Consider the following 27,570-nt stretch of genomic DNA (forward strand, 5'->3'; position numbering starts at 1 on the left):
AAAGACGAGCTATTCCTAATTATTCCTGCAGCAGGAAGGGAGGTCCAGACTGGAACTCCGAAGGTACTAGAGGGTGAAGGAGACACAAAGCAGCAAACAGCTAAACGAAGAAGGGCCACCAGCTGAGACTCCAGGCAGCCACCAGCCACTACACTGGGCGGTCCAGTGGCACAACAGCAATAGTGTGCCAAGCATGACTAGGGCTCCTTGGTGCACCAGGAATCCCACCCCACACCCACACTAGACACAACACACAGACACACGGACACAGCCACACCCACTATATACATAGCCTTAGTGACGACTTAGCACCTCACTGCCAGGAGTACCTTGGGGAACAGATACGCATGTGTCTGGAAGTTCATGCACACACATCAGCACCCACAGCCTGTTCTGCTCAGTGACACTACGGAGAAGGCCCCTGAGAGTCAGCCAAGAGGTAAAGCTGGGCCAGAGAGGCAGTGCTTCGCCCTCCTTAATGAGCCCATGACCAGCACCTAGTGTTTCCCCAGGTAGGAATAAGAAATTCTCCTACCTTTGCCTGCCCCACACCCTCACCATTAATTCAGTCTATTCTGGTTTTCTAACTCAATGTGTAAACAATTCTGAGCCAATTCTTTGGTCATTTTCCTGGGGCTCAGTTCCAGCTAGTTCTAGAATGAAGGTGGGGGAGGAAAGACGCACCCCATTTGATCTTGCAGAAGAACGCTAGGGACTAACAAAAAAGTGTTTAAAATTAAATCAGAGAAGCCGCCACTCTGTGGCCATCTTGCATGTATGTACAGTGAGTTTTGCAGCCCATCAATCCATTTAACCAACACAACCTCATGCTGCAGTATGTACAAGGGTCTGAGAGTAAGTGAGTGAAATGGCCACCACTCCTTGCTCTGGGCAAGGAGGTGCCTCTTTTCGATCTTCTTCTCTAAGTCACTACAAGGTGTCAGTGTCAATCATTACCCTCTCCAGGTCCTGCCGCAGGTGAGTGAACAGCTGCAGCCTCCTAAACAAGACATCCTGCTCGCGCTTCGCTAGATTGTCCTCTTCATCTTTCTTTGGAGTGATCAGGGGCTTGTTGAAGTTGACCTTTCTCTTCAACTTCCAGTACTGGTACAGGAAATCCACCACCTCCTCGGGCAGCCTCAGGGCCCTGGCAACATCCAGCAGGTTGACGAAGGTGTAGAACTCATCTTCCAGCTGCTGCAGCTTCTGCTTCCGGACACTGACCCGGTGGGCTTCCTCCTGATTCTGCTCAAGGCTGGTAAAGGGCTCCAGAGGATCCCGGGGGGAGCACTCAGGTGCCCCATTCTCCTGAGTGGCCCCCTCACCAAGGCTCTCTTCGGGTTTTCGATGTGAGCTATGCTTTGGGCAGTAGGACTTGAACTTGACTTCATCATTCTCTGCCAAGATGGTCTTCATCTCCAGGCCCCGGTCAAAAGCACAGGTCACGTGGAAGGCTGTGCGGCAGTTCTTCACAGAGCACTGGCAAGAACACGCAGAGAGTGAGAGAAGAGGGTTAGGGAGTGAGAGTGACTGAAGCCCCGTTGCCAGGCACCCCTACACACAGGCACAAGAAGAGCTGCACTTCGAACGTGGACAGGACAGAGAAGCTTCATATGGATTAACCTTGGCAGATCTGTCATGTTTTAAATAAGCTAAGGCTTAGGATTTAAAGGAATTCTTTTTCATAAACCAAACTATAACTCACTCAGAAAAGCAACAGCATCCAAACCACCTCTTAAAGCGGACAGTTACAGAAACAGGATGTGCACACATCAGGGCTGGCACTCAGATTTCACTCAACAGAACATGTGCTCAACATGCAGAGTATATTTGAAGCATACATTAATTTTTTTCTTATCAATATGTGCTTTTTTGTGTTTATATAAAAAGCCTGAGTGGTGAGAATCTCCTCAGGAAGAATGGCCACTAGTCAGAGTTTTTAAAGGAATGCGGATCCTCATTATTACCCCCCAGCCAGGATGAGTCCCTATACCAAGTGGGAAAATAAACAGTACATTCCTCACAGCAGCGAAGGCAGCTCAGACCGAAGAGGGTGAATTAAAAAGGAACAGGACACCAGGACAATCCAGCACAGGAAGGATGAGAGAGGTCTCCGCATCCGCGAGGAAGCATCACTGGAAGCAGAAAGCTTTCAGGCCAGCGGGGGCCGAGCACTGAGACCTGTGTGCACCGCAACTGTGAGGGACCTGCTACCTGTGGGTCGCAGGGAGTCAGCCTAGAGACCAGGCATCACCCAGCTCTGCCTTCCCATTCGCCAAACACCTCTCCCCTCTCCCTCTCACTGCCTCACTAGGGGTACAATGTAGTGACTTTGATCCAGACAGCAAGCCCGAAGCCTAGCAGGAGAAAAGTGATTAAGCTCTCCCCACCTGATCTTACTGGCTGAATCTCTGGAAGGAGGTTTCTTGTGGTGACTGCAGCCAATCCCTTAAAAAGCAACACTGTATTGTGTGAGGTCAAGTTATGTCTGACACACCAGGGCTGCAGAGAAGAGCAGACCGAGTGGCCCCAGGCCAGCTGAAAAGCTTAATTAAACTCATTCAATAGGCCCTAGCACAGCATCACCACAAACGGCAGGGGCTTGGACTGGGGGCTTCTTCCCCTAATCATTTCAGTATTTAAAAGGTGACTCACTGCCACTTACTGCCATGATCTCTTCCACAATTATAAAGTTTCTTTTATCAGAAGTACTGAAAAATCCAGCTCCCTTCACAGAAAATCAATTCCCCCACCCACTGCAAACACTTAAAGTGCATGAACTAACATAAATCCGTAATTTTATCTATAATAACCTCTATTCCAAGAAATGTGTGAAATCTGCTTTAGTAGCAGAACAACACACACACACACACCTGGCCAATATCAGTAAAAGACAAAGTGCTCCTCACTCTTAAGCACACAGCCAAGTGGGAAGTGGGAAGAGATGACGGAGACACCATTGGTGTTTGGCTTAAACTACATTTTAACTCAGCACTCCGACCTTAAAGACGAACACGCTGCACCAGGACATTTATGCAGGCCTTTGTAAAGATGCCAAATGGCCTTCCTCTGGGTTTTCCTATTCAGGTTGACTCAGCAAACAGATGTTACAGAAATGTAAGCCAGAGCCTTCCCAGATGCAGACATTTTCAGACAGGAATTCTTTAATAAAATCAGTCTATTCTGTGAAGATATGAAAAATCATCAACTTTCCTTGGCCTCTTCTCCTTCAAATTAATGTTCTGGGAAAAGGAGGTCAATGGCAACAAAAGTCATTTTATCATCTCTCTTCAAAAGAGAGAGCGATCCCATTCACCCGCCTCTTGTAATCAGTTAAGACCAGGACTGGCATGCTCAGTAGAGGGCCTAAATTCTATCCTCAGAAGAACATCAGGTAACTTGACGAAAATGATTTCCATTTGCCTTGGTTTGCCACAGCTTGTTTCCTTCAAGTGTTCACATGGGTAAAAGACACATGTATACACACACAGAGCCCTAATGCCTTTTTTTTTTTTTTTTTGGAGTCTTTTAAAAAATTTCTCCTCCATTCTCTAATACAAAACTCTCAGGCCAGAGGCTTTTGTCATGTTTTGGTTTCCAGATTCCATTCACACACAAAAATCTGCACTATTTTCAAGGTCCACAGCCAAATCCAACCAGCTGTCTCAGGCCTCACCCTCTGAATATCTGTGTATTTTGGGTTCTTGAACACCAATGGAAATGATAAGGAAGAAAAGTACCACCACTTGGCATGCAAAATGAAAACTTCTGAAAAACCACCAGTGGGCAGATACCTTACCAGGGGAAATGGTTTTTTATCAGCCAAAATACAAATTGATTTAGCCAAATGAGGTCATTTCTTTAAAACCCACTACTGGTGATGTGATCAAGCTTGGGAATTTGTGTCTGTGCCGAAGCTGTGTATTCTCAGCATCAAGAGAGAAGGCACTCCAAAATAGCACCTCTGCTCTTAGAATGTGACTTGGGGGCTACAGAAGAGCCAGTGGCCCTGAGCTGGTACCTCCCACAGGAGAAGCCAGACTCGACAGACCAACATCAGCCACACAGCATTTGGAGACCTTGTTGGAACAGCATTTCAGGCTCATAAGTCATGACTGTCTAGATGCCAAAAATGTGAGGTCCAGAAATTAACTTCTCAAGTAGTATTTCAGACAGCATTAAAAAAAAACAGCATGCCATCTACAGTCTCTCCTTAATTCTACCTACGTTTGCCAGTATGCTGACCAAGAGAAATGCAGGCAAAATTTTTTATATACAAGCTCCCCTCCCCCAACCCCAACCTCCCAGACACAAGTTACCATGGGGTCAGATATCCAGACTGTGTTCAAGTTAACAAGCTCTGCAAAGGACCCTTGGTGCAGCACCTCATAGGTGCTCCAAGAGTCTCTGTTTTACCAAATGCAAAAGCATCAGTATGCCAAGCTGATCTCAAGCAGTGTGCATAAGACAAGGCAGCCTTACATGCACACCTCAAAACCCAGCAGTGTCGGAGCACCCAAAAGGCAGGTCTGCCACTCGGCAGGTGAGAGGGTAGCTGACCCTCCAGTGCCAGAACTCTGATTCTTCCCTACAAGAGCCTGTGCAAAGAGCTGAGATGCAAGGCTTGGAGCAGGAAGGGAGAAACCAGACATGAACTGGAACTGCTTTGCAGCTCAGGAAGACTTCTGAGTTGCCCTGTGATAGTTCAAGCCGGGGTTCTGGTTACACTGGATATAATCCACCAATAAAGGCATGTGTACTGGGCTGGAGACCTTCCTCAGCAACCTCAGAAGGGCTGAGGCGTCCTTGCCCTTCCCCGTGTCCTGCTTCCTGGATTCCAGTCCCATCTCCAAATCCTGAAAGGATGGTTCTTTCAGAGCCCTCCCCGTCCTGCTCCCCAGAACACAGGGAAGGGAAAAGACGCCATTCTGACAAAGTGATTACCTGGATGGAGGCCCCAAACTTCTCATTGCAGAGGCTGCACACCAGCGCCCACCGACTGCTGGGGATGTGAGACACCTTCGTGATGGGCTCCATCTTCTCGGGGCTGCCAATGCTCACCTAGAGGACCAAGAAACCGCAGGACAGGGTGGCAGAGGCTATCAGACCAACTGTCTACCTAAGACAGTAGAAATTTACAGATCCCTTCCTTCCCCTCAGCCCACCTACCAGAGGGTGGCAAGGGGCACTCACCCTCCCAGCACAGGTGAAATCCCACTGTAAAGCATCAGGACAGCACAAGGGCCAGCCTGCATTCAGCCTGGACCAATGGACTGAATCCCTGTTAATACCAAGCCCTGAGAGCCCATCCCGAGCTACCAAAACCCAAGTCATGGGGCCTCAACCCAGATCACCCCAGGTACTTTTCCTCAGGAGGAAAAATGCACCAAAATCACACATGCCAAAAAATGCTGAAATCTGAAATCACAAATGATATTCTCAAAGTGAGCTGTGCAAATTAAATTAGTCAAGGTCTGGGACTTGAAATAAGTTAGACCAGACCTGAAATTACAAAGGTTGAGGCCAAGTAAGAATTTTAATAAAAATCACAAAAATGTGACCTAGAGCAGCGGTTTTTAACCATGACTGCACTCGCTAGACCCAGGGATTTACAGCCATCCCCAGGGAAAGACTCAGCTGCAACCAGGCCACAGCGAAAACGCCCTAGGTCCACTTCTGGGACCAAGTGGGCAGGGGAGGGTCAGCTGCGGTGGCCTGTGAAAGGAATCCAACTCACTGCTGCTTCCAGTTAACACTTCCACAAATTTGCATATGATGACCAGATGACAACATGCTTGAGATTCAATTTAGCAATTCAAAGGTGTCCTTTTACTCATCATCTATAAGGTGGCCTATTGATGAATGGCTCCCCGTAAAAAGAACAGCCTCAGCTCCTGAACCAATAAGAAGTGCACCCACCTCTGGGATCCACAGTGCGCAGCTGACATGGACCCACTTGGTCCCACTGCGGGTAGGCTTCATCGCTCCGCCTTTCTTGGGACACAGCAAACACTTGGGCTGAACCCCCAGGGCACATGTCCGACACAGCCAACTGCCCTCTGGGACCTTGAGGATTCCGTAACAGGCCTATAAAGCCACAGCACAACCCCAAGGAAAAGAGAAAAGGAGAAGAGTTATTTTTTCCCAGTATGTCTATTAATTTTAAAACATCTAGAAAGATTTTAACAGAACCACCACCAGAACAGGGGCCCTCCCAAGGCCCACCCAGCTGCAACTCTCTCCCTTCAGGAAGGGTACCAGGCAACTCAGAGCAGTGGTCAGGAGGTATCCGGTGTCTCTGGATACAACATATTTACTTACTGGAGACGGTCCTGAAAACCACTTGAGGACAGAAAAGTTTGTCAAAAATCTGCTATATTACTACAGATACCTATCTCTACCAAGCTCCTAAATCCTGGATAGTAAATCCTCAAAACACTCTAGGACTAGATGAGGGCAGTACCCCCTCGGATTTGCCGATGTCAGTGGGATACAGTGAGGGAAAAAACACAAAGCAGTCAAGTCTCCCAAAGCTATTACTCCAGACGGCAATGGAAACGAGAAAGAACTAATAAGGAGCAGCCTCCTTCCCTAGGCTCAGCAAACTAACCAGGTCCCAACACTCCCAAATGAACACAAGAGTCGCAGGAAAATGAGACATTCTAGACAGAGAGAATTTGGTCTCTTAGGCCGATATTTAAAACAAAGCCTGCTTTGCATAAGATGGCAAAATTACACAAGACAGCAAAAACTGCAGAAATCAAGGCAACTCAAGTCATTAAGATGGTTCAAAGAAAGAAAAGGCAAACATTAAAGTGAAGAAACAAAACCCTGATGGTACCAGGAGCACATTCAGAGTCTTTTAAAAACACTAAACTGTTCAGAACTTTATCCTTAAATGAACTACAAGTCAGGAAGTGGAGAGACAGAGTAACACAGTTCCAATTCTCCAGACAGGAAAAACACAGCCGCTTTGCAATCTGAATATCCAGGACGCAAAAAGGAAACCACAGGATGAGAGTTCTGTGAAGTTAAGTGACACTAAGATTGGAGCTTGGGAGCTCTGTGTCGATGCCATGAATGAAGCACTGTCAACACAGACTTACTGGAAAAAATAACTTTTTAATAGAGCTAAAGGACACTATTAAGGTTTCAAATACCAAAATGGTCTATATCCGGCCCTTTAGAGGAAGCTTCATTTGAAGAGGTAATTTTTTTTTTTTTTTTTTTTACTGCAAATGCAAGTCTAGGTAAATTAGGAGATTAAATAAAGGATTTCTTGAAGACAAGTCATGAAGAACATCTCAAAAGAAAAAAGAGCCACAAGGAAACGCTAAGGAACAATGTGGTATGGCCGAAAGAACGGGAGGCCAGGCATGGGGCTGCAGTGAGGGATCTGGAGCTCCCAAGAGCTGGTGCTCTGCCACTGACCACAGCAGGACTCTGACAGCCCACCCTGACATCAATTAACTCATTTATAAAAGATGGTTTGAGGAGTTTTCAGGCAGAAGTGGTTTTTCCTAACAAAATTTTTCTCAGGGAAAAAACTAAATCATTCATCCAAATAAACAGCACCAGCAACAAAGGAAGTCACCATGCTCATAATCTTCAAAGAACAAAACCTCCATGTGATTCTCCGTCATCCCAAGCTCCTAGACAGTATGAAAATTCAGGGCTATGAGATGGGCTATGACACAACTTACCAACAACAGATGGTGTTCTCACATCTTATCAGGATGAGATGGGGCAAGGCTACACAGCTGGTAAAGTCCTCTGGCAAAGGGGGAACCCAGGAGGCAGATATATTATAAAGAAAACGATAATCAAGAACCTCACAAAGCAAACTTGATTCTTCTTCACAAGAAGTCACCCAAGCAACTATCCCACACAAGTCTTTAGGTTTGTTTTAAATATCAGGATCAAAAGATGAATTAAAATTGAGTACCTCAGGACAGCCTTTTCTGATTAAAGAGTGCATGTGAACACATGTTCCTACAGAAATATAAATTACTTCATTATTGCACTTGAAAAATAAATGAAAGAGACAGAGTCAAGACTGAGATTCTCCCAAGCTTTTTAAACTACCTAGTGCCCATCCTTAATGAAGAAACCACCAAATCCTACTGTCATCAGAGAGGACAGGAAATAACTTTCCAGAAAAGGAGTCCCTTTCCTCTTGTTCAAGGGCTCAGTTTATATACTAACACGTCAGCAAATGTTATATATTGAATTGTGTCCCCCAAATCTATGTTAAACCGAGTCCTAACCCCAGTACCTCAGAACATGAGCTCATCTGGATTGAGGGTAACAGAAGATGTAATCAGTTAAGATGAGGTTATACTGGAGTAGAGTGGGCCCTTAATCCAATGACTGGTGTCCTTACAAGATTATGAAGACACAGCACAGGAGTACACCTGGTGATGATGAAGCCAGAGACCAGAGCTGTGCAGCTGCAGACAAGGACTCCAACAACTGTCAGCAAACCACCAGGACCCAGGAAGAGGTGAGGAAGGACTCCCCTACGGTGTCAGAAGGAGCATGGCCCCGCCAACACCTTCATTTCAGACACAGCAAGCTAAGCACTTTTTCAAGACCTGTGGGGTTTTGTTTTCTTGTTTTGTCCCGGTGTTCTTAATAGCTACACCCAGGTGTAAGAAGAGCAGGGCAGAGGGACTCATATAACCTGACTTCTGTGGACAGGAACAAAAACTCTATGTTAAGGAAGAACGAGTCCCACAGGAAAGGCTATTCTCCTGGTTGTAAAAGTAACAAATACTTCAAGAGGCCACCTGTTATGAACAAAAAGACGGGCAGCTGTCTTTAAGTCATCACCCTGTCTGGGGGAACTGGCCCAGTGGCTCTTTCCAGGCCTTGCCGCCCTCATACCTGGTGCACACAGATGTTGCACTTGTCACAGAACACCATCTCGTTGCCGTCCTCACCGTCAGGTGACTGGCAGACATCACAGACAACGTCTTCATCATACTCAATCCCCAGGCCTTCTTCAGTCTCTATAGCGTGATTCATGTTGTCGTAGCAGCGCTGTTCAAATTCCTCCAGGACCCTTTCCATGGTGTATTCATCCAGCTCAGGCATTCCTGGAGGAAAAATGCCACAAACCCACTTTAATAAATCTACATTAATAAATATTTTAAGATGATTTATTTAAAAAACCTCAGTGAATAAATAATACTATAATCAGATCTATCCTATACGCCAAATATTTTCTATTGAATGCCCCTCAGACCCTTCCAAGGAAGGTTCTTTAAATTAAATGCAGGAAGCGTCTTCCACACAACAGTCTATTCCTCATGGTCAGGCACTGTTCCTTATGCAGTGCCGTAAGCAGAAAAGCCAAAGATAAATCCAAGGGTATTAAAATACATGTATCATTAGATTGTCAAGTCAATACAATATTACATATGCCAAGTAGCATATAAATGACTTTGAACTATGACCACATATTATGATTTGGGTTTTTTTTTTCTTGGAAAACATTCCTTTCTTGATGCTTAAAATTTCACTGTGAACACTCAAATAGTTCTACCTGGTTTATTCCTCCTCACTCACCGAATTTACTAAGCTGAAATGCATAGTTAATCAGACACATGAAAGACAGAAACACAAGGAATGTCTAAAGCAAATACAGCTCCTTGTGAATCAAATAAAATGCATTCTTATACAAGAAGGATCAAAAATAAACTTCAAGTGGTTATCGTGGTTATAGCTAGTGGTGGGATGACTTTTATTTTCTTCCATTTGTGGATGTATTCAAACTTCCTGCAATGAAAATACTCATGCAGAAAGAAAAAACAGACTGTAAGAAAATATTCAAACACATTTAAGTGGCAAGAAACAAAAGAATATCATTAGATCAGAGTTCCCATCGTGGCACAGCAGAAATGAATCCGACTAGGAACCATGAGGTTGAGGGTTCGATCCCTGGCCTAGCTCAGTGGGTTAAGGATCCAGCGTTGCCGTGAGCTGTGGTGCAGGTCACAGACACTGGTGCTGTGGCTGTGGTGTAGGCCGGCAGCTGTAGCTCTGATTAGACCCCTAGCCTGGGAACCTCAACAACTTTTGTGCATTATCATAAATTTGATTAACACTTCTCAAATTTTTAGAACCTTAGAGAACACATGGATAAGCCCTAAACACATATTCAAAAAAGCCATCTATCATCTCAAACCCTATTTAATGACCAGGTCATTTCTGCGTGGCCAGAAGCTTTCATCCCAACTCCTCCTACCAGTTTTGAAAATACCACTGGCTTTGAAAATTTAATCCTATGTAATTTTTACCATTAAAAAGACCAATAAATGCTAATACAAACACCTGTAAGCATGTTTCAGTTTATGTTACACAAGTGCATCGTTCGCCTGCCAGTGTCCAGCATTCACCACCTAAACCATCTATAGAAGCCCGCAGTGTCCCAGCTGCCTGTCCCTCTGCCTTAACACAGGACACCCAGAAAAATATCAGAGGAACACTTGTCCAGCTCCCAAAGTCTAGGGAGCAGCATGGCAGCCCAACATGTTACATCGCAGGCTCTGTGCTAGGCTTGGGATCCATACAAAACAACAGTGTTAATCCTTCAGAGCTTTGAAATTCACCACGCAACATTTTGTAAATATCTACCATGTGCTAGACTGCCAACAGATAGCCTATGCCACCACTGCCCAACCTTGACCTAGAGCCCAATGCTAATTAATCCTCAGTCTCCCACAGGGAGTCTAGACTTGACCTCACAGACTTGCCATCATCACCACACGTCAGGCAACCCTCAGCAATCAGGAGTGGTGTGCAACCCGGGATCACACACCAAGAGTTATCCTGGTCTCGACACTGGGAAATGCAACCAAATGAGGCCCAGAAGCCCTCGCTGTAGACACACAAAAACGAACAGCTCACGGAAAAGAGATGGAGACAGCTAAGGTGAGGCTTCACCAAAAGCAAGCAAGGATAGATGAACAGGTAGGAGGAGAAAGCACTCAGATTTGGATAAGGACCTAAAGAGAACCACTGAAGTAAAAACACAAGGGATGTGTTTGGAAAATGGTGAGCTTGGCTGGAATGGAGTTTACTGTGAGAAACAGCAGTAAATTCACAGAAACAGAAGGGACCTGAATAGCACTGCTAGGGGAGATGGGCACTGGGGCCTGGACCCTTCTGTGATCTCAGGGAAACACTTCATTTCTCTGGGCCTCAGTTCCCTTGAGTTAAATTGTGTGTTTGTTGTGGGGAGGGGCGTATAAATCAGGGCAGGAACTGTGAGTCCCACCTGTGTGCCTGTGGAAAATATCCCTCATCAAACCCACCACCCTGGCCTATGAGCCACACACAGACTCTGGTCCGTGTCAGCACGCTTGCCATAGCCAGATAAGCGCTTCTCCATTAAAGAGCCCAAGATTCCAAGACCAGCTGAAGTTGTGGTGGAGCGGGTGTACTCAGGCAGTGAGGAGCTTCTACTCCCATCCACAGGCCTAACATCTCTACCCATCACCTGTTAACAAAGCAACAGAGCCTACAGTCTCTCACCCATCTCCTTGAACTCCTCATTGGTCAGTTCCAGCCACGCAGCATCCATATCGTTGAGGTCATAACGACACACGCTGTCGGCCAGCGTCCGAATATCAACGTAGCCCAGCTCTGGAGCCTCGGAGCCCGATGAGACAATGTATTTCTTGGGTCTGATGAACATAAGGGACTTCTCTTCAGACACAACCCTAGTAAATAAGAAAACAAGGCACCCAGATTTCCTTCTGCCACAAGAAAGACTGTCAGAAGGTCCCACATTAGCTTCTACCTCCAATCCCCAAGCCCCAGGTCATTGTCAGATTAAGAGACTTAAAATCTGGAGTTCCCTTTGTGCTCAGTGGTTAATGAACCCGACTAACATCCATGAGAACTCAGGTTCAATCCCTGGTCCCTCACAGTGGGTTAAGGATCCAGCGTTGCCATGAGCTATGATGTAGGTCACAGACAAAGCTTAGATCCCAAGTTGCTGTGGCTGTGGTATAGGCCGGCAGCTATAGTTCCAATTCTACCCCTAGCCAGGGAACCTCCATACACTGCAATTGTGGCCCTAAAAAGAAAAAAAAAAAGAGAGACTTAAAACCCTAGCATCACAGCTAATAAAATGAAGCACAAGTCATTAAGACCACCCTAAGATGCAGATACAAGTAAAAACACTGTAGAAGTCTTCAAAACCAGCCTCTCAGAGCTCCCACTGTGGCTCAGCAGGTTAAGAACCCAACTAGAATCCGTGAGGATTTGGGTTTGATCCCTAGCCTCAATCAATGGGTTAAGGATCTGGCATTGCCATGAGCTGTGGTGTAGGTTGTAGATGCATCTGAGCTCTGGCGATGCTGTGCTGTGGTGTAGGCAGGCAGCTGCAGCTCCAACTTAACCCCTAGCCTGGGAACTTCCACGTGCCATAGGTGCAGCCATAAGAAAAACAAAAACAAAACCAGCTTCTCCCACGTGGCTTCCCAGGACACCACAGGGCCTGCCTGCCATCAATGACAACAGCAGTCATGGGTCTGTGGGCAACACCAAAATAGTGACCCCCTAGGTGTCAAGAGTTTATGATTAAATTACTTTCCATTAACCAGCCCTGCCTGCCCCTGCTGCAGGCCACCAAGCACTGGATTCTCAGGAACATGGAGGAGGCAAGAGCAGCCATACAGGCAGGGTACACATGGCAGTGTGTTAGGGAACCAAGGGGAGAAACCCCTTACCTCTGGTTCTAAAACCAGTTCTGTCCCTTACTAAGTAAGCAGGGGACACTCCCAACACAGACTGGGGATTCCAGGACAGGAAAACAGGTACCCTCTGCTCCTTATGCTCCGCCCTCACCCCTAGCCTGTGAACACCTAGAGGAGTGCTAACCACTGCACCCCAATCAAAAGGAAGATGACACATGAGAAGATGAAATCACTGCTGAGTGGGAACGAGGGTCCTCTTCCTGGGAGCAGAGGCGGCCTCAGAGGCCCCACATCCACACGATCCTCCTACGACTCAGGGTGTCAGCAGTCTGCATTAACACCCAGCTGTCCTGAGGCTGTCAAAGTATTTCCAACACCCTTATAATAACCAGAGTGATCTTATCTGCATGCCACTGAAACAGGCAAATTTAAGGGAGTTATTCCTCCTACTCAACTAGGAGCAAGGTTTCAGCTAAAAACTTCCATAAGCTGCGTTAACCTTTACTTCTCTTGCACCGGGCTCAAAACTCCTGGACTGGGATGGCCAGTGGTGAACAGATGGTGCTGTGCTGCAGGTGTAGGCTCTAAGGCAAAGAGACATGTTTATGCTACAGAGCCCAGTGAAACATTCCATCCACTCCATTGGAGAGGCCATGTGAGCCTGCGTACTTAAGTGGACATTTGCCACAGAGATCCCAAACACAATCATCAGATTCGATTATCGGAAGCGCCTAGGGGACACAGTGTGGGTGAGGGCCAAGGAGTAAATTAGGTTCACGCTCGGCAATGGTCAAAGAGGCCACTTCACAAAACTGGCATCTGACAACACAGCGGAGAAGCCTGCTGCTAGCTAAGTAGAGGGCACTCAATCCTCTCTCCCTAGGAGGAGCCTCCAGGCCAGCAGAGCCAGCCCGGTAAGGTGATGAGCAAACGGTCCCTGCTTCAAGCTGAGGTGGATCATCAAAGACCTGACCCTCAAGACCCTGAAGGCGAAAAGCGGTTTGGAAGTAAATCCAGAAAAAGCCCCCCAAGGACAACTGGGCAAAGTCCATCCAAAGAAAAACTCAATACATTGCTCTTCCAAACTCCCCATCAACAGGACCCTAACTTGGCAGGCCTGCTCCACCCATGCACCCCCAAAGGTGGAATAGACCACAGCAAGACCCAACCCTCCAGACACCTCTCTCCAAGAGAGCCGCATGCTCTCCAGGGAAAAAGAGGAGGAAGCCGTGCCAACAGCCAAGTGTTCCTCCCCAGCCAATCACTTCCCAGAAGTCCTAGAATTTTACCTTCCTCTCTTAAGAGAGCAGCCCAAGATGGCTGCAATAAGTCTGGAGGTCCATGGCCCTCAAAATCACTACCTGTGGACCTGAGGTGTATTTCTACTTACTGCACCTCTTTCTCCCAGATGCCTCACTGCTAACCAAACCCTGCTCCTCTCAGGCACCTGGCCATCAGGGCAGAAAGGCAACTGTTGGGGGAAAGGCAGCAGGCCTTTCCTGGGGTGTGTCTACCTGGCCACGGGCTGAGGGATGGTCCCAGGGCTCACCGGCACCTGGACCCCCTTCTCCCACTCCTGTCTCCAGGGATCTGCCAGCACATAGTACTCATCCGGGTTCAGCTGGTAGGAGTCATGCAACTTCATGGCTGTGATCAGGTCTGTCCTAAACACCTGGAAAGGGAGAGAGAGGGTCACTGACATTTGATATTTGCATTCTTATTCAGAGCACTGGCAGCTGCAGGGTAACCATGGAGCTGCCCATATAACAAGGTCACTCTTTCAACAGAGAACCAGTCTGACCTATTACAGGAAACCCCTCAGCCTGCCACGCCCTGGCTTCGCTCAGGCTTGGGGGTGACAGCAACTCACACTGTCCTTGCTCCCTCACCAACCCTGAGAGATGACAGTGTCTGCACCAGCTATAGCAACAAAGGAACCTTGCTGTCCTCCCTGGAAAAACTTACAACGACTCCCAATTCACTAAGCAGGCTACTAAAAACATGTGCCTAAAAATCTCTGGAGTGACATATTTCACTCGAGGGTGCCCTTTTGGTAAATGTTTAAGAATAAAACTCCACTAACCATGTAACAACTCCAAGCCAAAACCCAGAGCCACCAGGGCTTCCTCTTCTATACTCAGACTGCCTCCACCCAGCCCCTGCCTGCCTGGGCACACGGCTTACCACAAGGTGTTTGGGGAGGGTAGGGCCTGGTCAGCTACTGCCAGGCAGAGGTACAGGCTGGAAAAATCTGGGATAGAAGCAATGACAGTCCGATGGAGTCCAAGCAGAAAATGAGCTTATAAAGAATGTTTGTTTGCACACCTTCACCTGACATAACTTCTGCAAGGAAGTGGCATTTGTGGGGGAAGGATAGGAGGGAAGGAGGAAGGAGTGGGCGAGAAAAAGAAAGCAAGCTACTACCCTCTCCTCACTCTGCCACAAAAAAAACCCCCAAGACTCACAAGTACCCCTCAGCCTAGAGGGCACCTCAATGCCTCATCACAGGCCAAGAGGGGACCACCAGAGAGGAGGCCCCACATGCCTGCTCTTCCTGACGGGTTGGGAAGTACAGGAGCACAGCACTGCCTGCCCACCAGGGCCTCGCCCTCTGTCCACTCCTGTCTCTGGGCCACATGAGGAAGCTCTGACCCTGGCATTAGCGCTGGTCCAAAGTTGTATTTGGCACGAAATGTGCCTGCATCTGTAAGCTACACTCTCTGTTTACACAAGTCACAATGCAGAACTCTCTCTTCTTGGGACAGGGAGTTCTTTCTTGGGCTGCTAAGCACAGTTCACATTATATGCCGGCTAACAGGTCCGTATTTGTTTTTCCTGGTGGCTTTTCAGGCTGGTGATCGCTTTAATAAACTTCACCATAATAAAGTCTGAGGCACTGTCTGAACAGAAGGGTCATTTCTGTTCAGCCTGTCATTTTGGACCTGGGCTTTTCCCCAGTATGCCACTCCTCATTTCTTAAGTCCCAGTAACAAGCAAGAACCTGGCTGTGTACCTTCCACAGAAGCACAAGTAAGATCTGGTCCCCTTTGAGCACTGAGCCCTGAAGCAGGTGTCCTTGCCCTGGTTGTGCATTAACTTTGTCAGCCATGCCCTCCCCACCTACAAAGTCTCTTCCAACAAAGTCACAGGTTTACAACCTGAGGATGCAAATCATTTAAAAACACCTTCCAACTAAGTTGGATAAGTAAAAAAATAAGGGAGTTTGGCCAAAGAAAAAGGAAAATCAAACTGAAGCAATGAGATGAAAAAAGGCAGCTCACTACTCCTGCACTGAAAAGACTCAGACAAGGATGGTCAGGGACTGAAACAGAGGCCCTCAAATGATGTGAGCTCAGTCCCCAGCAGAGCTCAACATGAGTACTTTAAGCACAGAGTAATTTCAACTCAGTGGGACAAAACACAGGCCGTCCACGCTGGCCAGTGGAAGGGGTTCTAGCTGTGACCAGGGTACCACCTTCCTATTAGAGTTCCCTGTGTTCCTGCCCTGAAATAAAAGGAGCAAAGTGAGAAAGGTATTGAGGGGATTGTGGAGAGAACACAGGGAATTAAAGAAATAAAAAAAAAAAAAGCAGCAGAGGCACTTGGATACCAGAGAAAAGGAAGGCAGCACTGCAGGTTCGAAAGGACAAAGGCGTGGATAAATCAAGCCGATGTTTGGAGTTCCCACTGTGGCGCAATGGAAACGAATCCAACTAGGAACCATGAGGCTGAGGGTTCGAAGCCTGGCCTCGCTCAGCAGGTCAAGGATCTGGCATTGCCATGAGCTGTGGTATAGGTCGCAGACACGGCTCGGATCTGGTGTTGCTGTGGTATAGGCCGTAGGCCGGCGGCTATAGCTCCAATTAGACCCCTAGCCTAGGAACCTCTATATGCCACGGGTGCAGCCCTAAAAAAAAAAAAAAATCAAGGTTATGTTCTCATGAACATCTGATCTAATGCTGAAGTGTTCCTTGGGATGGTTTTCCACAATTCTGAAGTATACATACTACTACTTCGTGGAGGAAGTTATTCACTGCTAAATAATCCTATACTCCTCAACAGAGCCCCCAGCTTCCCCCATGCTGAAGAAAAAGGAGTTGCTCAGTTGCTACAGGATGAGGCTAGTTTTGAAGTCACCCCGAGAAAAGGCAGCACAAAACCAAGGGGCTGAACCAAAAACTCTCTTTCCCATAACCTGCTCCCCTAAACACCATGACAAAAGGAAAATGCCATTTTCATTAATTATTTAGAACCTCAGAGCCCAGCCCAAGGTTTTCAGAGCAACAGGTCTCTGGGCTGGTAGGAGTCCCTAACCAACAAAAGCCAACAAAGAAATTCACTCAAAAAACAATTTTAGATAGAAGACAGACTGGTAGATAGACAATAACAAAATGTGAGAGAACAGGGAAATGTAAGATTAAGAAACAAATTTTAAAAGAAGGAGTAAAAGCCTTAAGCAGAAACCCCTAAACAAAACCCCCAGAATTACACTGGGTTTTGCAAATAAGCCACAAATTCATGGCTAAAACTAACTTGTGTGCCAATGAAACACACTGATCTCCTAGCGCTAATAATAGCTAACAATGACTGAGCACGACTTACTTGCTCTGTGTGTATTGACACACTTAATCCTCACAAGAATCCCATGAGGTAAACACCTGTGTTATTGCCATCTTACAGATTTCAAAACTAAGGCACAGAGAGGTTAAGTAACTTACCCAAGAATGCACAGACTTCAGTATCAATCCATCAGGTTTGTGTGTCAACCACATGCACTCATGCACACATGTACTACACGCAGTCACACCAGCATTCAGGAAATACCTCTGAAGGCTTTCGATCTTCATGCCTAGAGCACGAACTTCTCCTGTGTTGAGATCGGGAATTCTGCGACCAAGTAGTTGACAGGCCTAAGGAAACAAACATCCAAATAGGAGCAATTAAAAGTACACAAATCAGAGTGTCCGTTGTGGCTCAGCAGAAATGAATCTGACTAGCATCCACAAGGATACAGGTTCCATCTCTGGCCTCGGTCAGGGTTAAGGATCTGGCACTGCCGTGGCTGTTGTGTAGGCTGGCAGCTGTAGCTCCGATTCGACTCCTAGCCTGAGAACCTCCATATGCCATGGGTACAGCCTTAAAAAGACAGAAAAAAAAAAAAAAAAAAGAGTACACAAATCACTGAGTGTTTACAAGGGTCTTTCCTTTTAACCAAAGTCAGCAAGGCTCCCCTCAGTGCTACCCCAAGAGAGAGCCTGATGCTCTGCCAGAGCTCCCCTCTCTCCCCCAAGAGCTTCTCCAGTGCCATTTCCCACTTAAACACGCACAGCCCACAGCAGGCCCGCAAGGCTGCTGTGTATGCACAGTGCTCAGGAGTGCTAAGCTGCAGGCACAGCTCAGGAGGGAGAGACCTTTCAAGAACACCATGCAGGGAGTTCCTGCTGTGGCTCAGTGGGTTAAGAACCCAGCTAGTATCTATGAGGATATGGGTTTGATTCCTGGCCTTGCTTAGTGGGTTAAGGATCTGACACTGTCGTGAGCCGTGGTGTAAGTCACAGACTCAGCTCGGATCTGGCATCGCTGTGGCTGTGGCATAGACCAAGGCTGAAGCTCTGATTCAACCCCTAGCCTGGGAACGTCCATATGTTACAGGTTCGGCCCTAAAAAGCAAAAAAACAAACAAACAAAAAAAAAGAAAACAAACAAACAAACAAAACCACACCATGCAGGTGGAACCTTCATCCATAAGCCCACACTCCTTAAATGGTTCAAAGTCTCACCCTGGTAAATAAAAATTCAGAAACATTTTTGTGAGTTTTCAGTAACTTTCTAAATGCTAAGATCACTGTGTAAATCTTAAAGCCATCCCCTAAAACATGAGAAAATTTTGACTCCACGAAAGAACTTAGCATTCCCTAGAACAGGGCAGCTCAGACCCACTGCAGACTGGGTGCTATGGCTATAGCACCTTTAAAATCACCTACTCCTCTTTCCAGAAAATGCCTGTCAGCTCGTTTCTAAGCTCTGATGACAAGATGTTCTTATCCCCTGTCATGTGGCCTCTCTCCCCTACCAAGCCACAGAAACTGGAAGCCCTACCAGGCCACCTATGTCTCTTAACTAACTGCCACCAAGCCTGAGGGTCTCTAGGGCCTAAGACCCCGCTGCAGCACTGGCTCCATCCTGCTTGAGATGCTCCCGCAGCCACAGTGGCAATTAAATTCTCCTTCCTGGTGTCCCTACTATGTGGGTCCCTGTCTTCAGTGTGTGAACTCTCTCACCTCCTGCTCCAGATGCCCTCCCCAGAGAGTGCTCAGCCACACCCAGTCTTAGCTGGCAAGTCCAGGAGACTGTGAGACCTACATTCCCACACTAACATTCCTCCCAAGCAGCAGGGCCACATTCACCTTCAGATCAGACATCGGTAAAGCCCAGGGTGTTCCTGAGATCAGTCACTTCAGCACTAAAGTAACTGGGCTTAACAACTACCTGTGGTCTATCTGATCTCCTGATAACTTGCCTCCATGTTGAACAAACTGTACCATTTCCCAGAAATTAACAAAACCTCCCAAAATCAGAGCTAAAGCCTAAAGAAACTGCTATTCTACCAGTAAAATCACTTGTTTCTCCAACAGGAAACCTTTATCTCTACAGATTCTGGAGACAAGAGACACAGAATCAACACACCTCTAAGACCTGGGAGACATTAACAAATAGATTCTGCACATAAGGCTACCATCAGATTTGCAATGATGAAGACTAAGGGAATTGCCAACCTCCCCTGACAGGGAAGGGGCTGGCACTACCCTTGATGACCAGTTCTGAGGTCTATTTACTGGGGCAGCAGAATTAGTTTCCTACCAGTGGCCCTACTATACTGTTCAGTAATATTTTAGAAAATTCTTTTTTTTCCCCACTTTTGTTTGTTTGGTTTTGGCTTTGGGTGGTTTTTTTGGGGGGGGAGGGAGGCCACACCTGAAGTATATGGAAGTTCCCGGGCTAGGGGTCCAATTGGGCTGCAGGTACAGACCTACACCACAGCCACACCAGATCCAAGCTGTACCTGCAACCTACACCACAGCCTGCAGCAATACTGTATGTATCCTTAACCCACCGAGCGAGGCCAGAGATCGAACCTGCATCCTCGTAGATACTAGTTGGATTCTTAACCCACTGAGCCACAATGGGACCTCCCTAGAAATTCTTTAAAAAATAATCCTAAGTATATCTGTTTAGATTCTTAAGCGAACAAAAAGAAAATTTCACTCACACATTGAATAAAAATATTCTGGGCACCCTGGTATGAGCCTGACATGCAGGAAGTTCTAAATCTGGTCCTCATTGGAAAAAGGAAGACAGAAGCCAGGTCAGGAACCTGGAGAGGAAGTCAGCTGGGCAGCTCCTTTCTCAAGATAAGCCTCTTCCACCCTCTCGACCTGCAGGCCAATGTCCAGCCAGCCCACAGGCTCAGGGAGGAGAAAGCGATGGTGGGCAGGAAGGGAGGGCTCCTTTTTTTTTTTTTTTTGCTATTTCTTGGGCCGCTGCCGCGGCATATGGAGGTTCCCAGGCCAGGGGTCGAGTCGGAGCTGTAGCCACCGGCCTACGCCAGAGCCACAGCAACACGGGATCCGAGCCGCGTCTGCAACCCACACCACAGCTCACGGCAACGCCGGATCGTTAACCCACTGAGCAAGGGCAGGGACCGAACCCACAACCTCATGGTTCCTAGTCGGATTCGTTAACCACTGCGCCACGACAGGAACTCCCAGGAGGGCTCCTTTACATGACTTACTATTCAAAGGGTTACAAATGATGAGGGACACACCAGAAACACTTCTTAAATTACTCCACTGCTATACTTCAAAACCTAGTGTGGGGTTGGGAGGAGGCAAGCACTACTGTCAAATGTTTTCAAATTTGTTTATTCTCAGTCTTTGTGACCCTCTTGCCTCTTCTTAGGCATCTGTCAGGATCCCCCCAGGGTAGTTTCCAAGGTTCTCACGAAGCTTGCAGCTTTGCTGGCATAGAACACAACCTAATAGTAATCACTTAAAAACTTTTCCTAAGACTGCTTTCATATTCTTGAAAAATGTTGCCTGCTACAAATTTGGTATCTGATGGTATTACTCAAGAGAAACTCAGGTCCACCTAGAAATAGTCTGTTCCTCTTCCTTTTAATTTGCCTAATGCAAAAGGAGGAAGAGAAAAGTTCATCTTGTTAAACTCACTTTGCAGAAAGGTAAAGACTAGGGGGAAAGCTGAGCTGAAATTATCACTGACACAAGAAATGTTCTTAGTTTTTTATAAAAGTCAAAAACCAGAAGCCACACAAGTACCCAGCAACAGATGGAATGAATAAACCAACAGTGGCATATCCATACAATGGAATACTTACCCAAGAGTAAAGAGTAAGTGGCTGATACACACTACGTGGATCAAGGTGAAAATAATTATGTGGAGTGAAAGAAGCCACATGAAAAGAAAACATTATTATTATTCTATTTATATAAAACTTTGGGGTGTTCCTATTGTGGCTCCGCAGAAACGAATCTGACTAGTATCCATGAGGACACAGGTTCGATCCCTGGCCTTGCTCAGTGGGTTAAGGATCCGGCATGCCATGATCTGTGGTGTAGGTCACAGATGAGGCTCAGATCTGCTGTTGCTGTGGTGTAGGCCAGCAGCTACAGCTCCAATTCAACCCCTAGCCTGGGAACATCCATATGCTGCGTGTGGGTGCAGCCCTAAGAAGACAAGACAAAAGACAAAAAAAAAAAAAACCTCTGGAAAATATAAACTAACCTACAGTGACAGAAAGTGCATCAGAGGCTGAATGGGGAAAGCAGGGAGGGAAGGATTCTCTTGCGTTTCATGATTTCATGGATATAAACATGTCAAAATGTATCAAAGTATACACTATGAATGTGTGCAGAAAATAACTGATGATTTTCCATCATCCATTGACAGTGAAGGAAAAGGAAAAGCTTCATTTTACTTTACACAGGCGATTTTTTGTAAGACTTTGCTGATGAAACAGGATTCTCCCACCACCAGCAGCAGGTACTTATTGCTGGAGATTTCCCCCTTCTAATTCACTTAAAACTGTAATAATGTAGTAATTATTTACAACATACAGTATACTTAAGCTGGTGCTATGCACAAAGTAGAGTCTCAATTTTTTTATTTTTATTCTTTTATTTTTTTGCTTTCTTTTAGAGCCACATCTGTAGCATATGGGAGTTCCCAGGCTAGGGGTCTAAATGGAGCTGCAGCTGCCAGGCTATGCCACAGCCACAACCACAGCCACACGGGATCTGAGCCACATCTGCAACCCACACCACAGCTCATGGCAACACTGGATCCTTAACCCACTGAGCAAGGCTAGGGATCAAACCTGTATCCTCATGGATACTAGTTGGATTGTTTTCCACTGTGCTACAGCAGGAACTCTGTAGATTCTCAATTTAAAAAAAAAAAAAAAAAGGTTTTTAAGTGGACAAAAACAGTATTACTGTTCAGGACTGTAACTCAAGAACTGAAGGTGGCCAGTACCAAACACACACTCCATTTTTCCTACTAGAAGATATGCTTTTGAGCTCAAGGAAAATGAGGTCATGGAAAACCACTAATGCCTTTAAAGACAGCATGGTGGGGCCACTGCTGCCTGACCGGAATGTACCTCCATCTACAAAACCATCCACCATGAGGGCCCAGGAGACTCAAAGCAATGCCTTGACATTCTGACACCAGTTCTCTGTCATGTTCTCTTTGGGTACATCCCAGAATACAACCCAAACAAAAATAATTCACCCCCATTTTTAAAGTTATGTTATAGAACTTTTTTTTTTAATTTTATGGCTGCACCCTCAGCATATGAAAGTTCCCAGGCCAGGGACTAATCCAAGCTACAGCTAAAATCCACGCCACAGCTGAACCAACACTGGATCCTTTAATCCACTGCACCGGGCTGGGATCAAACCCGCACCTACTCGCCAGGACCTGACCACAGTCATATTCTTAACTCACTGTGCCATGGCAGGAACTCCCTACAGAACTTTTTTGAAAGTATGTTGGATAAAAAAAAAAAAAAAAAAAAAAAAAAGAAGACATACAGACGGCCAAAAAACACATGGAAAAATGTTCAAAAATAATCACTACTTATTAGAGAAATGCAAATCAAAACTACTATGAGGTACTACCTTACACCAGCCAGAATGGCCATCATCAAAAAGTCTACAAATAGTAAATGCTGGAGAGGGGGCCGAGAAAAGGGAACTCTCTTACTCTACTGGTGGGAATATACACTGGTGCAACCACTGTGGAAAACAGTATGGAGGTTTCTCAAAAAACTAAAAATAGAACTATCATTTGATCCAGCAATGCCATTCCTGGGCATCTATCCAGAGAAATCATAATTTGAAAAGACAACACATGTACCCCATGTTCACTGCAGTATTATTTACAATACCCAAGACATGGAAACAACCTAAATGTCCATCAACAAAGGAATGGATAAAGATGTGGTACATATAGGAGTTCCCTTCGTGGCTCAGTGGTTAACAAACCTGACTTGGAACCATGAGGATGCAGGCTTGATTCCTGGCCTCGCTCAATGGGTTAAGGATCCAGCATTGCCATGAGCTGTGGTGTAGGTCACAGACGCAGCTCGGATCCCACATGGCTGTGGTTGTGGTGTAGGCTGTCAGCTGCAGCTGATTCAACCCCTAACCTGGAAACCTTCATATGCCACAGGTTTGGCTCTAAAAAGCAAAAAAGAAAAAAGAGAAAGACATACCATACGATATCACTTATATGTGGAATCTAAAATATGGGACAAATGAACCTATCTACAGAAAAGAAACAAATTCATGGACTTGGAGAACAGACTTGTGGTTACCAAGTGGGGGACAGAGGGAGTGGGATGGACGGAGAGTTTGGGGTCAGTAGATGCAAACTATTACATTTGGAGTGGATAAGCAATGAGATCCTGCTATATAGCACAAGGAACTGTATCTAGTCACTTGTGATGGAACATGATGGAGAATAATGTGAGAAAAAGAATGTGTGTGTGTGTGTGTGTGTGTATATATATATATTAATATAACTGGGTCACTCTGCTATACAGCAGAAATTGACAAAACATTGTAAATCGACTATAATAAAAAAATTATTAAAAAAAAAGAAAAGATACATGCACCTCAACTGTTCATTGCAGCACTATTTACAATAGCCAAGACATGGAAGCAACCTAAATGTCTATCAATAGAGAAATGGATAAAGAAGATGTGGTATATATATACAATGAAATATTACTCAGCCATAAAAAAGAATGAAATAATGCCATTTGCAGCCACATGGATGGACCTAGAAACTATCATATAAGTGAAGTTATAGACAGTGAAATACAAACATCATATGATATCACCTTTATGTGGAATCTTTTTTTAAAAAAAGGATAAAAATGAACATATTTACAAAACAGAAACAGACTTTGAACAATTATGGTTACCAAAGGGGACAGGTCGGGCAGGGGAAAGAATGGGGCTGGGGGTTTGAGACTGGCAATATGCACAGAGGTGTATGGATGATTGGCCAACTGGGACCTGTTGTATAGCACAGAGAATCCAACTCGGTATTCTGTGATAATCTATGTGGAAAAGAATCTGAGAGAGAAAATGGACATGTATGACTGGGTCTCTTTGTTGTACAGCAGAAATCATCACAGCCTTGTAAACTAACTATACTTCAATAAAACTTTTTAAAAAATAAAGTAGAAATTAGAATATTTCAAACACCTAAAGGACTAGGAGATAGTGACACACACTATAGTTAAACACCAGCCACTTGTTATTAAAAGCCATATGCTAAGATTATGCTGGATTGGTGCTGCATTTTGTTTTTTTGTTTTTTGGGTTTTTTTTTTTTTTTGTCTTTTTAGGGCTGCATCTGTGGCATATGGAGATTCCCAGGTTAGGGGTCCAATCAGAGCTATACCTGCGGGCCTACTCCACAGCCACAGCAATGCCAGATCCAAGCCATGTCTGCAACCTACACCACAGCTCACGGCAACGCCGGATACTTAACCCACTGATGGAGGTCAGGGATGGAATCTACAACCTCATGTTTCCTAATCTGATTCATTTCCACTGCACCATGATGGGAACTCCTGCATTTTGTTTTTGCTTTCAAAATGTTAATATCTAATAAGCTAAATTAAGAACATGGCAAGCAAAATCTTGTTTTCTTTTCCTGCTGCTTTCAGGAGAGTAGTTAGGAACTCTAAAAATTTGACAATGATATCTAAACTTATTTTACTGCCCACACGCAAGATATTATTACCCAAAATTAAGTCCACTCTAGTGACAAGCCATGACTTGATATGTATGTTGCTTGAGTATCAAAAATTAGTCTCTATTAAACACTAAGAATTAAGAAAGTCAGAGTTCCCGTCATGGCTCAGTGGTTAACAAACCCAACTAGGATCCATGAGGACACAGGTTCAATCCCTGGCCTTGCTCAGTGGGTTAAGGATCCAACATTGCTGTGAGCTGCAGTGTAGGTTGAAGACGAGGCTTAGATCTCGAGTTGTGGCTATGGCGTAGGCCAGCAGCTACAACTCCTACCTGGGAGCCTCCATATGTGTGGCCCTAAACAGACCAAAAAAACACTCTTGTTTTGTTTTACTATCCTTAACTTCCAATAAACAGAAATGTGGGCATTTATTATTATGTGTAATAATAAAAGTTCTAAAAGGTTCACAAGTTGCATGCAGCGTTTTCAGCATGGATACTATGCATGCACTACATTCTGAACCCTGCTTTCTGGTCCCATTATGCATTTATCTCAAACACTCTCCTTTGAAATATTAAAAATAGTCATGCTATCTTGCCCTAGATCTAAAATAAGGGAAAGCCTCAAGAGTAAATCTAATGCAAACTGCACACACCTCCGACACTTGGTACTTCATGTGTGTTAAGCCTCCCAGGTTGTGCAGCGCATGTAAGGTTCAGAAATTAGAATGAACGGCAGCCTGGGTGGGTGCTCACACTACCAAAAATGCAAACTATGAAAGAACCTCAGCAATGACTGAAGGGTCAGTGTTCTGTTTCTAGATGCTACCACTAATGTATTTAGGTGTGTTACACCAGCTAATAACGTAAGATGCTTAGGACTCACAAGTGTGGAGCCCAGCAGGTCAGCCAGTGTTACAACAGTACAGACTGAAGAGTTACTGCAAGGGGAGGCCAGCCCTGTGCAAGTGAAAGGGTGTTGTGGAAAGTCCTGTCTGAAAGAAAGAAAATTTAATGTAGTTCCTGGCTATTTGCTTAACTGCATGATAGAAGACAAGCCCCTCACACCACTATCATTTCTATCAAGGGCTGACTTCACACCTCCCAGGTCCCAGCCCATCCATCCCAGCATGGGTCGGCTCCACGGTCCAACTCCCTCCCACCTTCCAAAAAAACAAAGCTTAATGGGTACATTCAGAGAACTAACCCAGGAATGTTTCAACATACTTGGGCCTTCAATCAACTGACATAAATGTTTCATAGTCACCCAGTCCCTCTATTAAGTCCAAGTCCATGCACCAGACCATGCTTTGCCAGTTGTTCCTGAACCCAAGATTAAGCTCTGGCCATCAGTGTCAAGACAAGCTACAAATCGAGTGTGAAAAGGAGTAAAGCCATTTCTGTATGCCTTGAGGAGATGGGTACAGCACATATTCTGCAGTACTTGAGCCAAAATTCCCATATTTCAAGAATTCCTACACAACACATTGGTGTCACAAGATGCAACTGATGGAAGAAAAGACGAAAATTAAAGGTATAGTCAAATAGGAATAGAAATGAAGGAGAGTTATTTTTATGCAAAAGAAAAACCTCCAAACCTCCAAAGACTTGCCATGGAGGGGTCCAAGCACAGCCAAACATTTAAAAAAAAAAAATTTATCAAAAAATATAAGAGAATCTATTACATACATGCAATATAAAAGGTCCAAAGCAGAAAGTATGTTTCATCCACTAAAAATTTTGGTCACTCTTCATTCTTTATCTGTAAGCTAGAAAAACAAAAGTTGTCACATGACTTCATGTCTGCATTCACCGACCTGCATTACTACCAAGGGCAAAATTAGAAGTTTTGGATTTTACTCTTCTGTGCCTTCATCACAAGTGATGGAGCAGAACTTAGTTGGATAATTGGAGAAGACAGAAGTGTTTCACGGTCAGCATAACTGTGGAGATGGGGGGCTAGGGAGGCCCCCAGAAGGTGCCTGTCTTCCTACAAGACCCCCAGCCATACCCCAGATCTTCCCACAACAGGTCTACACAGCCCTAAAGTTTGGAGCACTAGGTGAGTGAAAATGGTTCCGAGTCCCAACGTGTGCTCATGGAAGCTTCCCCACACGAACAACCACTGTCAAACGTCAGCAGAGTGTCTAAGAATCCAACTCACTTCTGATGCGGAGACAGAATTCGATTCCACAGGCTCTGTCCCACAAGACCACCCTCCACTTCAGAGGCTAGTTGCCAGGCTGTTGACTGTGCTTCTGACTGAAAGAGGTTCCCATGACCACCTCCTCAGCTTCAATTCATTTATTAGAGCAGCTCAGGGAGCCCAGAGCTGTTACTTATTAGATCACCAATTTACTCTACAAGGACATTAAAGGATATGAATCAACAGCCAAATGAAGAGACCCAGGACAAGGCATGGGGAAAGGGCATGAAGCTTCCAGGCCCCCTCAGCGCACACCATTCTCTCCCGATCGCCACATGTTCACCACCCAGAAGCTCTCTGAACCCTGTTCTTTGGGGTTTTTATGAAAGCTTCATTACACAGACACTGATAACTGCCTCAACCTCCA

General features: G+C 45.6%; 1 protein-coding gene across 6 annotated transcripts in view; it reads right to left on the minus strand.

The window, feature by feature from the left end:
• Positions 1-27,570, minus strand: part of JADE1 (jade family PHD finger 1) — an 87,190-nt gene that overhangs the window by 11,892 nt on the left and 47,728 nt on the right. For 4 of the 6 annotated variants that reach the window (XM_047751663.1, XM_047751665.1, XM_047751664.1 and 1 more), the window contains 7 exons: positions 17,532-17,617; positions 14,222-14,379; positions 11,539-11,726; positions 8,887-9,098; positions 5,920-6,087; positions 4,945-5,061; positions 958-1,479 (listed from right to left, as the gene is read on the minus strand). In XM_047751663.1, coding sequence (XP_047607619.1) covers positions 958-1,479; positions 4,945-5,061; positions 5,920-6,087; positions 8,887-9,098; positions 11,539-11,726; positions 14,222-14,379; positions 17,532-17,617 — 1,451 coding nt within the window. Of the gene's footprint in view, positions 1-957; positions 1,480-4,944; positions 5,062-5,919; positions 6,088-8,886; positions 9,099-11,538; positions 11,727-14,221; positions 14,380-17,425; positions 17,618-26,686; positions 26,767-27,570 lie in introns of all 6 variants that reach the window. The other 2 variants (XM_047751660.1, XM_047751661.1) reach the window with 2 other exon arrangements.

The sequence above is a fragment of the Phacochoerus africanus genome, chromosome 10 (genome assembly GCF_016906955.1).
Source record: "Phacochoerus africanus isolate WHEZ1 chromosome 10, ROS_Pafr_v1, whole genome shotgun sequence".
Taxonomy (NCBI): domain Eukaryota; kingdom Metazoa; phylum Chordata; class Mammalia; order Artiodactyla; family Suidae; genus Phacochoerus; species Phacochoerus africanus.